This window comes from Corythoichthys intestinalis, chromosome 9 (genome assembly GCF_030265065.1).
Source record: "Corythoichthys intestinalis isolate RoL2023-P3 chromosome 9, ASM3026506v1, whole genome shotgun sequence".
Taxonomy (NCBI): Eukaryota; Metazoa; Chordata; class Actinopteri; order Syngnathiformes; family Syngnathidae; genus Corythoichthys; species Corythoichthys intestinalis.
This window is the reverse complement of record NC_080403.1, coordinates 29,554,825-29,569,759: the sequence shown is the minus strand read 5'-3', so window position 1 is coordinate 29,569,759 and position 14,935 is coordinate 29,554,825. Positions and strand designations below refer to the sequence as shown.

The 14,935-nt window shown below is 38.3% G+C and overlaps 1 protein-coding gene across 3 annotated transcripts in view; it reads left to right on the top strand.

Annotated features, from left to right (window-relative positions):
• LOC130921557 (contactin-4-like) overlaps window positions 1–14,935 on the top strand; it is a 262,979-nt gene that overhangs the window by 110,736 nt on the left and 137,308 nt on the right. For all 3 annotated transcript variants that reach the window (XM_057845593.1, XM_057845592.1, XM_057845594.1), the window contains one exon: window positions 9,696–9,828. In XM_057845593.1, the coding sequence (XP_057701576.1) occupies window positions 9,696–9,828 (133 nt within the window). The remainder of the gene's footprint in view (window positions 1–9,695; window positions 9,829–14,935) is intronic.

The window sequence follows — 14,935 nt, the reverse complement described above, 5'->3', positions numbered from 1 at the left end:
TATGTCAACCTCCATATCTCTTTGAAGTTTTTGTTCTGTGATTTGACTACAAAATTTGACGTAAAAAACCTGTGGAAAATTGAAAATGGGTACGGACAGGAAGGATTATTTATTTATTTAAATCCTTACAAACGATGTGGTAAAAATATATATGTTGGAAAACACTGAGGTGACTTGAAGTTCTGCTCTGAGACCCCCAATTTGGCCAAATTTCAAAACTGTCCTATATTCATGTGTGATACATAATTGGAAAGCTTAAAATCTCAATTTTCCGGGGCAACAAAAATTTTGAACACGAGGGCATTTTTTAAAAAACATATTTTTTTAAACAGCAAAACCCTAATTGGAGGCGAGAGCACGCGTAAGCAGAATTAAAGACGCCGCGATTTCACGAGATATTATCGCGCACTTACCTTGTTTCGATCCAAAAACTCCATGTAGCATGTATCACCGAGTGTCAAGACACAGCTGTGAATGGCCACAGCCGGATTTGTTTTTTTGTATTTTATGGGTGAAACATGGTGATATAACAAGGGTCACGATGCAGAAATCGCATACAACAAGGAGTGGTTGAGATTTTCTTTTTCATATAGTTACCCTTTTAAACGTTAATTTTCAATTTTTTTTTTTTTTTTGTTTGGATCGATTATTTATCATCTAACATATTGGGGGAAATACGACAGTAACAAAAAAATACAGTTAAGCAATAGTTATGAGGTAGATATCCGTGGCTTTTTTTACAGACGCCATATTTTTCATTGTGACGTAATTCGTTTAAAAGTTTAAAATATGCGAATGACTAATTTTTTAAAGTCGTTTTTTTTTTTTTTTTTTTTTTAGACATCAATTAATGATTCTAAGCTAAAAATGACAGACATTTCAAATAATAAATACGATTACTTACCTTCTTTTTATGGCTAGGTTGAAACGGAAGCGGTTGCACAATGTCTGTAAATGGGGGTTTCCAGGGTAAAACAGACAAATTAAAAATAGTTCGGGGGCTTATTGCACCATGAATCTGCTATTGCAGCATTTAGACATATTGCTCTAAGAAACACAACAATTCTTCTGGCTTAACATACAGAGGGGTGCAAGAGCAGAAATTGCTTTTTCAGCCTTGTCTGTGTTTTCCACCATATATATATAATCTATCATAGAAACACTCATTCAGAGGGATGTAGGAAACATTTTCAGAAATTGTGAATTAATTTGAACAATGATGATGTTTCTTTTTATCAATGGCATACACTAAGTGTGTAGACTTTCATATAGCAGCAGAGCTCTAGACATTTCCTAAACGTGTTATCCAAAATGAAATACTCATGAAGTGTCTGCATCATCATGTTCGCTGCCCATGAAGGGCATTCCTTAGGTTGATGTGCGTGTCAGATGGCCTGATATGTCAAGGGCTCCTCTCATGTCAGTGCCCTGATCTCTTCAGGCCATTTTACAGTGACAGGATGAACATTGACCTCTGTCATTCCACCGGGTGAACAGCCTGTAGCGAGCCTGCCAGTGTCAGGCCACCTGAGCCATGCTGCCAGCCGGGCAGACTCTATGGCCCAAAGTCCTGCAAAGCTTTGGGTAATGAACGCTCCAAACCAGCCTTTCTGTCCCATTATGTTGCATTCTGAGTATAAAAACAAGGTAAAGTTATTGATAAGTTTGCTTTTTAATGATAATCTGGTCCTAGCAATTTGATTCCTATGTATTGGTTGCTTAGTTGCCTTAAGGTTCCTCTCACATAGTGAACAAGACATGTTGCATGCAAGAATTTCACTGTAATTTAGAAATATGCTGTAATATAGTATTTTAATGCAATAATCTCAAAAAGAGGATAGAGACTGGGTACTTTTGTATGCTATTATAAGTTGTCACTGGCCTCCTATTGAAGCATAGAGTGGCATGTAAAGATTTAGGATAGGGATAAACAGACATGAGTTGTTTAGAACCGATACCAATACCAATTATTAATAGTTAGAGGGGCCGGTAACCGATTTTTGGAGCTGTTATTAATTTGCAGTAAAAGTGTAAAAATTTGTGTAAAAAAAATGGAAAAATGCAAACAATGAACCTCATTGAAGTGTCTGAAGCATGCTTATTGAATCACACAAATAGAAATAGCTCAGGAAGTGCCTGAATTTCCTAGACTCAGAAACATCTTTTAAAAAGTTGAACAAAAGGTTAAATAAATAGCTCTCAGAAAATTTTCCACAGAAAAGAAAGCCCTGATGACCTCGTCTAAGTATCTTTGAGCAATATGCTATACCCCATGTTCCCCCTGGTGCTGCGTCACCAGTAGGTAGATGAGGATATAGTGTGAAGCGCTTTTAGGACCTTAAAAAGATGGAAAGGCGCTTCTCCATTTACAATGACCATTTAACCAATTAGAGCAGACATGTCCAAAGTGCGGCCCGGGGGCCGAATGCGGCCCGTGGTCAAATTTCATCCGGCCCCCAGCCTCTGTCATAAGATCAATAACATCTGGCCCGCACACAGACTTAATAAATTGGTCAGCAGTACTGCTACCAGCATATGAAGTATCTTACACATTAAATGCTGCTCCTCATTTACCCACTAAAAGGCAGCAGCACTCTAAGCAACATTACCCCGTGTGATCCTTGACTTCCAATTTTCTAAAATGTCGACAATCAACAACAACAAAAAGTTGACTGCGACGGCTGACACTTCAAGGATAGGTGGAAATTGGATTATTTTTTCAAAAAAATACGCAACAACTATGTCTGCCTCATTTGCAAAGAGACAGTCGCTGTTTTTAAAGAATTCAATGTGAGGCGATATTACCAAACAAGACACGCTGACATGTATGACAAGATTACGGGGAAGACACGCAGCGAGAAATTGAAGCAACTTTTGAAGCTAGTTTAATTTCACAGCAGCAGTATTTCGCAAGAGTCCGAGAGCCGAAAGAGAACGCCAGTTGCGAGATTGTTGAAATTATTAATTTAAAAAAAAAAAAAAAAAAAGCAAATGTGACACACAGAATGGCTTGCTAAAACTTGCTTAAATAAATTGTTCTGCATAAAACACGTCAGCCAAGGTCGGCTCCCCACATTTTTACCACACCAAATCTGGCCCCCTTTGCAAAAAGTTTGGACACCCCTGAATTAGAGGATCAGGTGAATACAAGTGCAGGACAAAGCAGGCAGGAGAGAGAGAGGCGCAGCTGCATCTACTGTAAGCCGATATAACCCACTTTTGAATCGATTTTTTTTTTATATCGGCCATTTAGATTAATAAAAAGAACAACACCAATATACGTCGAATTTTCAAATATTGCCGCCGATAATCGGCGATCAATATCTAGTTTCGGCACCCTTTTATCCTAAAACATTTTACAGTATCATTGTGTTGCACACAATTGAAAGTCCCCCTTCTTTAGCCCTACCGTAACAATCAACTCACACTTAATCCAACTGGATTGAGGGTGAATCTCTCAAATTTGTATGTGCTAAAGTGTCGACTGTTACTGTTACCCTGGACCCTCGTGAGCTGAGTTCAATAAAGAGATTGTAAAGTGTACATTCGTAACGGATGCCAAATTGTGCTTGGCAAAAGTACATTAGTCAAACCTCTTTCTTTCAAAGCCTATCAGGCCACACAGGTTCTTAATACATTCTTTTATTCAAAAGCATGAACAAGGACTAAGACTGCAAATTAGCTAAAGATAGACATCTTACATGCATCACATATCGCCATTTTAAAGGGCAACAAAGAATAAATGAGAGGGATGTGCAATATTTCAGCAACTCAACATATGTTGCTGTGTACTGTATGATGCATGCTGTTGGTGTTGATTTTTGCTTTAAATGTGTTCTTGCACTGTTAGTTTCAGTAAGGTTAAGTCTGTGTATTAACTCCATGCTTGCTTAAAAGATAACCATGTGTTGATCGTTCACCACCTTCCACTTTTTTAATGTATGCAAATGACTGCTATTGCTTGATTGAAAATAAGTGCTGCTATGAACAGTTATTTTGGGGCACCGATACAAATGAATAAAAATAAAATAAAAACTTGAGTATCGCATTAACTGAGTGTGACTTCTTAATCAATTAGATTTTTATATCACAGTGCAAACTAGTTCCTTGCAAAAAAAAAAAAAAAAAAAAAAAAAAAAAAACTAAGTGCCTTCCTAAATTAAGAATTGCCTGCGCAGTAAGAAGGGAAAAAAATCATACTAGCTTGAGAATTTCTTTTAAATTTTTAAATTGAACCACAGAATTGCACCAGCCACATATTTGACTCCTCAGTTTTTAAACACTCCCCCGTCATCTTATTAATGCATTCATTATGGTTGAAATCTCCTTGATGGCAGCATTAATAAGAGCTCAGGTTAAGTTCCTAAAACTGAAGAGCATGTCTCGACATCTTATTGTGCACTCACCTGTTCTTCCTCAAGAGAAGCAATTATATCAAGGAGAGTAGGGGGTAGGAGACGTCCCCAGATGGCCTTCCCGTCAAGCCCTTGCTAATTGGCAGTATTAGACATTCAGAGCAGGTTGAAGACGAAGACCTCTCGTCTTGCTTTTCCACTGGCCCTACATCTTTGTTTACCTTTGTATTGCTTTGTCAACGCTTCCCTTTTATATTTATATTGCCACATGTTTTATTCATGTTTGCTAGGGGAAAAAATAGTCCAAACTATCTTGTTATTGTGAGAGGGCATAAGCAGCACCCAGCGAGCCATGTGCGGATGTTGTCCGCTACTTTTATGACATTGCCACTGTCTGTCTGTCTAGCTCTCAACAATCTCAAAGAAATCAATGATTAATATGGATGTTATGCTGTGTTTGGACACATACCAATATTGTAGGTCCTGGACAAATGTTGCCTCTTGAAAGGCTGTTTTAATGATAAGAGGATTCTAACTGTTAAAAACACATTTTTGAAATTACCTTTTAAAAATACAACAGGACAGTCAAGGTGAGGATGGACAGTATGCTAAAATATTTTTCTTTTTCAAATCACAGCAGCACAGTTGCTCCATATTAAGCAATATGTTGAATATTGGGATTAAACTGTAAAATAGCTGTTATTCTCATTCATTAGTGGGCATGATAAAGCCATCTGTCATTCAATTATTTTAGATCTCCAAATATTGCATAAATGTTTTAGTGAAAGACAACAGAGTTTCGCTCTATTATAGTGAAGTTTCAGTGAAATTATCAGGATTCATGTCATGACATTCTAAATTTGTAATTATGTATTGTAATTTTTAACCTTAACATGTTATGTACACTAAAATATCCCTCATACATTTTATGTCTTTATAAATTTTCCCTTAATTGTTCTGTAACTCCTTCAAGCATCACAAGTACATTGTATTGCTACTGCTTATTCCGGTGGGGTCATAGGCATTGATATTGTTGTATTGTATAATGTGAGCACACTTGAGCTGAGGTCTCCTCCTAGTTGTTATGTGCCATGCATATTGCATCAGAAGTGTTGCATCAGATGGCCTCAGACTTGTATACCTGTTTGTCACTTACCTAGGGAATATGTGGGAGAGAAAAAATAGGATGGGGATATTCTTAAGTAATGTAATTAGAGGGTGATGGAACAATAAATTATGATTTATTTCTGCCATAGCAGGAGTCTTCATCTATTGGCAGAGTATTTTTACAACAAACCCGATGGTGCTGTAGTCTGGAGATTAAGGCTTATTTCTAGCCTGATCACTAGCCATGCGGAATAGATTTGCAAAACGCAGTATAACGTTGGCAATGAAACAAAAGTGGTGGTGAGCCATTATTTTTCCGTAAAAGACAAATTACTAAAGCATTATAAATGAAAATAGTGCAGTTTTAGTGTTTATAATTATACTTTTTATTTTAACCATGTTTGAGATGCCCGGAGGTGGGGAACGATGGTGAGTGCTTGTTGGCCAGGCCTGTACCCATGGGGCCCGGTCGGCATAGCCCAAAGAGATAACATGGGTTCCCCTTTCAATGATCTCGCCACCTGTGGGAGGGGCCAAAGAAGTCAGGTGCACATGCAGTTGGGTGGCAGCCAAAGGAGGGGTTCTTGGTGATCCGATCCCTGGCTGCAAAAACTGGCTCTCAGGACATACAATATCACCTCTGTTGGTGGGAAGGAGCCTAAACTAGTGCGTGAGGTTCCAATACACCCACTATCTGAGCTGATGTGAGAGCAAACGGTAATATAACGTGGTCTCTCTTCCAGTTCGGAGATGCTGACTACAAGTTTGCCGGATGACAATCAGACCTGTCACTTTACTGGATTAGCCACTGCAAAGAGATGTCAGAATGAGTGTTCTGCAAACAGAAGTGTGTCTGCAATCCCCAGTCATTTTTTTTCCTAAATCAAGACAAACTTATAACGTAACACAGTGGCTGCCATTGACAGCAATCCACTTGAATTGGGAGGAGATAACAGTGAATGTGGTAAATGTTGCGGGGACATCATGTTACTTGACAAAGTAGTGTGCAAATGTAAAATTCTCTTATATCATATGTAGTCTGCGGCATATAAGTTTCGTTTTCACAAACACCATAAACATCCTCACTCAAATATTTGACATTCATAAGAGAATTCAATGAAAAAATCTACAGTGAGTGAACATAGTCAATACCAGTGTTTTTCAACCTTTTCTGTGTCATGGCACGTTTTTACATTGGAAAAAAACTTGTGGCACACCACAAACCAAAAATGTTCCAAAATTACTTTCTATACTGTTTATTTAATTATGAAATAATTTCTCAATATTTATACTTACTCAATGTGAAACTTGAGCCTGTATGGATGAATACAGAGTTGACATCCTTGCAGGAATCTTCGTCAACAGCTCTTGGTCTCTCCCTGTTTTTTTATTTTATTTTTTTTATAGCAGTTAGGCTCGAAAAGCTCAGAATTGTCAGACGGGGACTTTAGAAATGTCTTTAATCGCAAGCATCTCACTGACAATGGCTTTGCAGGCAGGTAGTATTGCCTCTTTTTGGATTCAGCAACAAGTTTAGCAACAAGGTAACTGGCTTTGAGGGCTTTTTCATTTACCTATGTAGTGTTTCTCAAAAAAGTTGCCTTTTTTCTCTCCATGTGTTTTCATGGAGGCGAACAAAATACCGTATTTTTCGAACTACAAGTCGCACCTGAGTATAAGTCGCACCAGCCACAAAATGCCCAACGAAGAGAAAAAAAACATATATGAGTCGCACCGGAGTATAAGTCACATTTTTGGGGGAAATTTACTTGATAAAATCCAACACATAGAACAGACATGTCATCTTGAAAGGCAATTTAATATAAAAATACAATAGAGAACAACATGCTGAATAAGTGTACAGTGTACAGTGCATGAACAGCGAAATGCGAATATACTGTCCTCACCAGGACGCTACGGCTAATCCCAAATGACGATGCTAGACGTCCGTATAATTTGCTGAATCAATTTCGTCCTTGATACCAAACAGTTTCGCATCAATGTAAATAAATGATAATTAAGTGCTATTACAACAATGACAAAAACGGTTAGCATGCATTTGCTAGCATTAGCACATCGTTCAAACAACCACACAACTGGCTCGAAGTGTCCGATCGCAGGTGGAAAACACACAACAACAACAGAAAAGATGATACACACAGGCGTTGCCGCTGTAGAGATATTTTATAAGCATAAACAATGAACGTAGGTTCGCAGCCGTCTCTCTCTCTCTCGCCCACTCGCTCAGAGACGCTGCGTAGCAGTGTCCGCCTTCTTCTGACGTGTGAGCGCTCTTCTTCACGTAAACAAGTGCAAGTGCGCCCCCACGTGGCCGTGTAAGTGCCACAAACTAAGAGCATGCATTTCAATATAAAAAAGTCAATAATACAATTGAACACACATTGCCAAAGGCAGAATGCGAACGTGGCCATAGCTATTAAGTTATTCAGATAACTATAGCATAAAGAACATGCTAACAAGTTTACTAAACCATCAGTGTCACTCCAAAACACCAAATAACATGTGAAATGATATCATAATGTGTTAATAATTTCACACATAAGTCGCTCCTGAGTATAAGTCGCACCCCCAGCCAAACTATGAAAAAAACTGCGACTTCTAGTCCAAAAAATACAGTAGTCAATCGACTTGGTTTGAAACGAGAGCAAATGCAACTGCTTGCGTCACGTTCAAGAACTGCTCGGATTTTCAGCCATCAGCTACTTCGTTGTCCTCAACAATGTGTTGGAATAAAACACAGGGGAGGATTCACGGTCTTAAATATGGATGAAATGGAAAGGCCACTTGTATATTGACACGTGACGACTCTAATCAAATGATGTACAGTAAACGTGCTGGTGTCCACATTTTCGCGGACAGCAAGGTAGCTGATGGCTAAAAATGTGAGCAGTTCTTGAACACGACACGAGAAATACATTGCTCATTTGCACACGACCGCAAGGTTCTACCTACTCCTCCTTTCCTATTGCAACTTGTAACGCATGGTAAGTAGGATGCGTGCATAAAAGTAACAAAAAGGGGAGAAGCTTCCACTTATGCACATTTATTCACAAAAAAAAATAATAAATTCACCTTGACCACTTGTCACTCGGGAGCTCAGCGGTTCGCACACACGCGTTCGCAGAACTCCAACATAAAAGTAAGCAGCAACAGAAGAAGAACCTATACAATGTAAATAAAGCAGCGCCACCACATGGTGGATGTCGGGAGGAACACCATTTATGGAGGTGAATGTTACAAACTTCGCCTGATGACGTTAAAAAAAAAAAAAAAAAAGCAATATTGGATAACTTCTCGCAGCACACCTGACGACACCGGTTGAAAAACACTGGTCTATACTACTGTATATAAGTGTATTTACACAAATAAATAAATTGACTGCAGTGCATCAAAATTAAATTAAATGCAAGAATCCCAAAGCTTGTGAAGTGAAGGAAGTAAAGATCAAAGCTTTTTTGTTCACTTGCACAGTTTTCACCATGTTTGAGGAGAGAAACTAGTGGCAATATATTCTCTATGGTGTTAACCTGTTGGTTTGAGCTGACTGTTTTCCCTCTCTTAGGAATATGCAAATAAGCAATGTTTTTACAGTGAGGAAAAAAATAATCAGCCTGTCGCAAGTGTGTGTGGTCCACTGGGAAACATGGTCGATGTACCTGTGTGTGTTGTGTCTATGTGTGAGGAGGCGTTGGGGGTACAGTGACCTACTTTCTACCACGAGAATCTAGCAGGAGAGTACATGTTGAAAGACCCACTTGTGTGAGAAGACAAAAGTTTCCTGTAACATCTGTTCAGGCAACTGGAACAAAGCCTGGGTCAACCTCAAAATTGAGATCTTGAAAAGTCTTTTTAGTAACTGTTATTTTATCCAGATTTATTACACCAAGAGTGACATATTTCAAGCTTTTATTTCTTTTAGTTTGACTAATTATGATTTTAAAAATAATAGATACCAAAAATGTATTGTTGCTGAAATTGCTGATTTGATTATCAAATAAGAACAATCATAAAAGAAGTTCCTTGTAAAAATATTACTTTTGGAAGAAAAAAAAAACTACGTTCTATTTCATAAATTTCTGCGATTTGCATGGCTGGGAGATTTATTTTTGCAATAGACTACATTTTTCGAGAATTCAAATTTGGAGTTTGCCAGAGTGATTTACATTTGCGTTTATAATGAGACGTTTATTTTTGTCTAACTTTATCTTTCAGTGAGCACTCTCCTGCAGAGTCCGGTATTCACCAAACAGCCTGGTAGCATTGTGTACCCTGTGGAATCCATGGAAAAGAACAGAGAGGTGGTATTCAGCTGTGAAGCGCAGGCGAGTCCACCTCCTGTCTATCGGTGAGTGAGTGACTGCTGCGTTGTTAAATCATTTAAGTATGTGTCGCTCTGCGTTGATTGCATTTGAAGTAAAGTTTACATTGCAAGGGCTATTCTTCAACAATTTATGTTCAAGGTTGCTGTCTGAGCCTGTTAAAATGTTTTTCACAGCTAAAACGTTAATAGCCAGCAGTTTTGAGGATAAGTATATGAAAAGTAGATACTATGTTTCTTTAGAGGCTGAGCTTCAATTCAGAGGGTGAATGGATAAAAACTTTAATTTAAGAAACAATGTAATGGTAGTCCCCGGGTAACGAACGAGTTCCGTTCCCACACTGGTGACGTAACCCGAATTTCCGCGTAAATCGGAATTAACCCTATAATAGGGTGACCATATTTTGATTTCCGAAAAAAAAAGGACACTCGGCCCGGCCTCGAGATACTTGAATTTTACTTGAAGTTCACTCAAAGATGCCTATATCACGTTAATATATTTAAAGTGTGCCTCCTCCGTCTGGATAGAAAGATTCAGTTTTAAAAAAAAAGTTTTTTTTTTTTAATGGAAATGTAGTCCAGTCAATACACACACACAGTAGGCTATGTGCCAACTAAACATTTTTATAAATTACTACAACAACAATTGTCTTTGACAAATTGTTATTCCCACTCAATTGTTATTGTCATTCAATGTTCTAGATTGCATGCAAACAATAAACGAAATAAACTGACAAACTATTCAACCAACATGTTCCAAACGCAGCAGTTCATGACTACATCTCCTATAATGCCTAGCGGTGCTAAGCTCACTGATAGCTACCCAATTAGCGAGTACCGGAAACCGAGGCAAAATCAAACTTTGCTCTAAAATGTTACAATCATCGGCAGCGCAACCATGCGACACCAAACAAAAACACATGATCATGCCAGTACAAAGCTCCGACAGAAGTCAAGAGTTGCCATAATATACGTATTTATCGTAAAAAAATTAACAACTGGGCAGGCGCTCTAGGAACACATCACGGTAACATCCAACCAAATAACGAACCCAGAACAATTACTACAAGAATAATACAATATACTGCATCTCTGTGCACACATATAACCCAATATACAACAGAAGACACATGATCGACATTAACAGGAGATAAACTTACAGAAAGGTGTATAGAGCCACTTCTCTTAGAACTACTCCTTATTGTTGTCTGCAACTGTCTGATCTCTTGCCAAACTGTCAACCCAGTAGATATGATGATACAAGGGGTAAACTGCCAAGAAGAAGAAGAACTACTCCTCCTTCCCTCCTTACTAGTAGGAGCCACGTGAAAGCAGGCAGGCGCTGCCCCCCAGCGGCCAGAGGGAGTCTCTTCAAAAAAATCATCTGAATCATATGTTATGAAAAATCATAACAAACGGACATCTTCATGAATTTATAAAACCCAGCCAGACACTACGGAGAGGATGTGAAATGAGGACTTGTCCGGGCAAAAGAGGACGTTTGGTCACCCTACCCTATAAGTACCCCTAATTATCCCCAAATCTATAAATGACGATCCAAAAACATGTATTATAAGTTATTGTGATGTCCTCGCCAAGACGTTGGAGCTAAGTCCTAGCTAGACAGCAGGCTAAGCTCCAAAATGACAGTCAAACATCCGTGTGGTTTGCTGACTTTATTTAACTGCTCATGACATCAACACTTGCAGAATGAAACCAAAATTAAAAATAAAGTTAAATCCTTTTCATCTTCAATAACAGCCATTTAATTTTTTGTTCATACAGTGCCTTGCAAAAGTATTCAGCCCCCTTGAATCTTGCAACCTTTCGCCACATTTCAGGCTTCAAACATAAAGATATGAAATTTAATTTTTTTGTCAAGAATCAACAACAAGTGGGACACAATCGTGAAGCGGAACAACATTTATTGGATAATTTAAACTTTTTTAACAAATAAAAAACTGAAAAGTGGGGCGTGCAATATTATTCGGCCCCTTTACTTTCAGTGCAGCAAACTCACTCCAGAAGTTCAGTGAGGATCTCTGAAGGATCCAATGTTGTCTTAAATGACCGATGATGATAAATAGAATCCCATGTGTGTAATCAAGTCTCCGTATAAATGCACCTGCTCTGTGATAGTCTCAGGGTTCTGTTTAAAGTGCAGAGAGCATTATGAAAACCAAGGAACACACCAGGCAGGTCCGAGATACTGTTGTGGAGAAGTTTAAAGCCGGATTTGGATACAAAAAGATTTCCCAAGCTTTAAACATCTCAAGGAGCACTGTGCAAGCCATCATATTGAAATGGAAGGAGCATCAGACCACTGCAAATCTACCAAGACCCGGCCGTCCTTCCAAACTTTCTTCTCAGACAAGGAGAAAACTGATCAGAGATGCAGCCAAGAGGCCCATGATCACTCTGGATGAAATGCAGAGATCTACAGCTGAGGTGGGAGAGTCTGTCCATAGGACAACAATCAGTCGTACACTGCACAAATCTGGCCTTTATGGAAGAGTGGCAAGAAGAAAGCCATTTCTCGAAGATATCCATAAAAAGTCTCGTTTAAAGTTTGCCACAAGCCACCTGGGAGACACACCAAACATGTGGAAGAAGGTGCTCTGGTCAGATGAAACCAAAATTGAACTTTTTGGCCACAATGCAAAACGATATGTTTGGCGTAAAAACAACACAGCTCATCACCCTGAACACACCATCCCCACTGTCAAACATGGTGATGGCAGCATCATGGTTTGGGCCTGCTTTTCTTCAGCAGGGACAGGGAAGATGGTTAAAATTGACAGGAAGATGGATGCAGCCAAATACAGGAACATTCTGGAAGAAAACCTGTTGGTATCTGCACAAGACCTGAGACTGGGACGGAGATTTATCTTCCAACAGGACAATGATCCGAAAAATAAAGCCAAATCTACAATGGAATGGTTCAAAAATAAACGTATCCAGGTGTTAGAATGGCCAAGTCAAAGTCCAGACCTGAATCCAATCGAGAATCTGTGGAAAGAGCTGAAGACTGCTGTTCACAAACACTCTCCATCCAACCTCACTGAGCTCGAGCTGTTTTGCAAGGAAGAATGGGCAAGAATGTCAGTCTCTCGATGTGCAAAACTGATAGAAACATACCCCAAGCGACTTGCAGCTGTAATTGGAGCAAAAGGTGGCGCTACAAAGTATTAACGCAAGGGGGCCGAATAATATTGCACGCCCCACTTTTCAGTTTTTTATTTGTTAAAAAAGTTTAAATTATCCAATAAATTTTGATCCAGTTCACGATTGTGTCCCACTTGTTGTTGATTCTTGACAAAAAATTAAAATTTTATATCTTTAGGTTTGAAGCCTGAAATGTGGCGAAAGGTTGCAAGGTTCAAGGGGTCCGAATACTTTTGCAAGGCACTGTAACTAGCTGCTGATACAGCAATAACAATCCACACAAACAATTAGCATGTATCAGTTAGCGTCCGAACATCATGAAAAACAATCACATAAACTCGCCCCAAGTATTTGACCACAATTGAAAACACAAAATAAACAGTGCAAAAGGTGTTATATACAGGTGTTGCCTCTGTGGATGCTTCACAAGCAACAAATGTGCACACAGGCTTCCAGCTATAATTTATCCCCTCTATCTGTCAGTCGGCTGCGCGAGTCATCCTTGTGTGTGTGCGTGCGCCCTTCCTTGTGTGCGCAAATACGTTCTTTGTGTGTGCACTCGCTCTTACTCGCGTGCAATTAGTACTACCTGCTCTATGCTTCCTGCGGCAAGATAAAAGCATGCATCACAAACCAAAAGTGAACATTTAAAAAAAAAAAAAAAAAAAAAAAGAGATTCCGGCGTTGTAAAGTCAAAATCACGTTAGTAGGGTACGTCATAACCCGGGGACTAGCTGTATTTTTCCATCAGTTTAGTAAATATACAGTACTAAATTGTTATTTGCAAAGAGGACATATACGAACATATAATTAATTCATTTTGTAATAAATAAAGTAAATAAATGTTTGCTAAATAAAACCAAATGAAAAATTAATTTATGATTATTTCTTTTTAAAAATTAAATTGAACTTTCGGGTAAAATAAAAATAGTCATCTTTTTTTTTTTTAATTAAAAAAAAAATCTATTAATATTATTAATACAAATGAAGGCATCGAGCTTCATAAAACAAACACCCGGCCTAACATTTAAAGCCTCATAAGCCAGATGGTTGGGTATTTATGCCACTGTGTACACGGTCTGTTACATGATTGCATAAAGCATGTGCCTTAAAGTGGAGCTGCTGTTGTCGCCTGCTTGCCAGCATAAATCACTGTAAATAAAGTTATTTCATAATGTAGATAACACTGGTTGACATATTCATGATATACTGTGATGCACTAAGACCCAAATAATTTATTCCTTACACTTATTTGAAATGATTTGGGATATTATTTACTAAAATGCCTGTAAGATAAGAATCCAAATAAACAAGGTTGAGATGAGGCTGGATGCAAAATATAAAAACCTTTGGATTGTTTTTTTTTTTTCTGCAGGGAAGGGCCATGACCTGACAGGGGCCCTATGGAATAATAATATCAATTTGCGATGACATTTTTCACTTTGCCCCAAATTCGATGTAATGCTCCTGTTACAAATATCCATCTACACACCCCCCTTTTCAAATTTCTCATAGTTTCACTGCTTTCCATCAATATCATCCAGCTAATACTAATAGCAGAAAAAAGATAGTATAACAACATTATATAAACATATACATTTATTTGTATTGCAAAATATTATTAACCCCTCCTTTAAAAATCATAAATTAGCAGTGGTGTTTATTTTTTTGTTGTTGTTTTAAGGCGAGTTAATTTTTCATGAACACACATGGCTGTTTCGCTCCAGAACAATTCTAACGAGAAATTACTTAGAACATGACAAGAAAATACATCCATAGAAATGATGATCTGGGATACTCAATGCTACATATACAAGATGATTGATTTCTGTTGCTTCTGCTGCAGTTATTCGGTCTAGCCCAGGGAAAAGCAACCCAAATTGCTGAAAGAGCCATATTGGACCAAAAAAACTGGAGCCGTAAAATATTAAAAGCCTTATATAAGCCTTATAATGAAGGTAACACATGC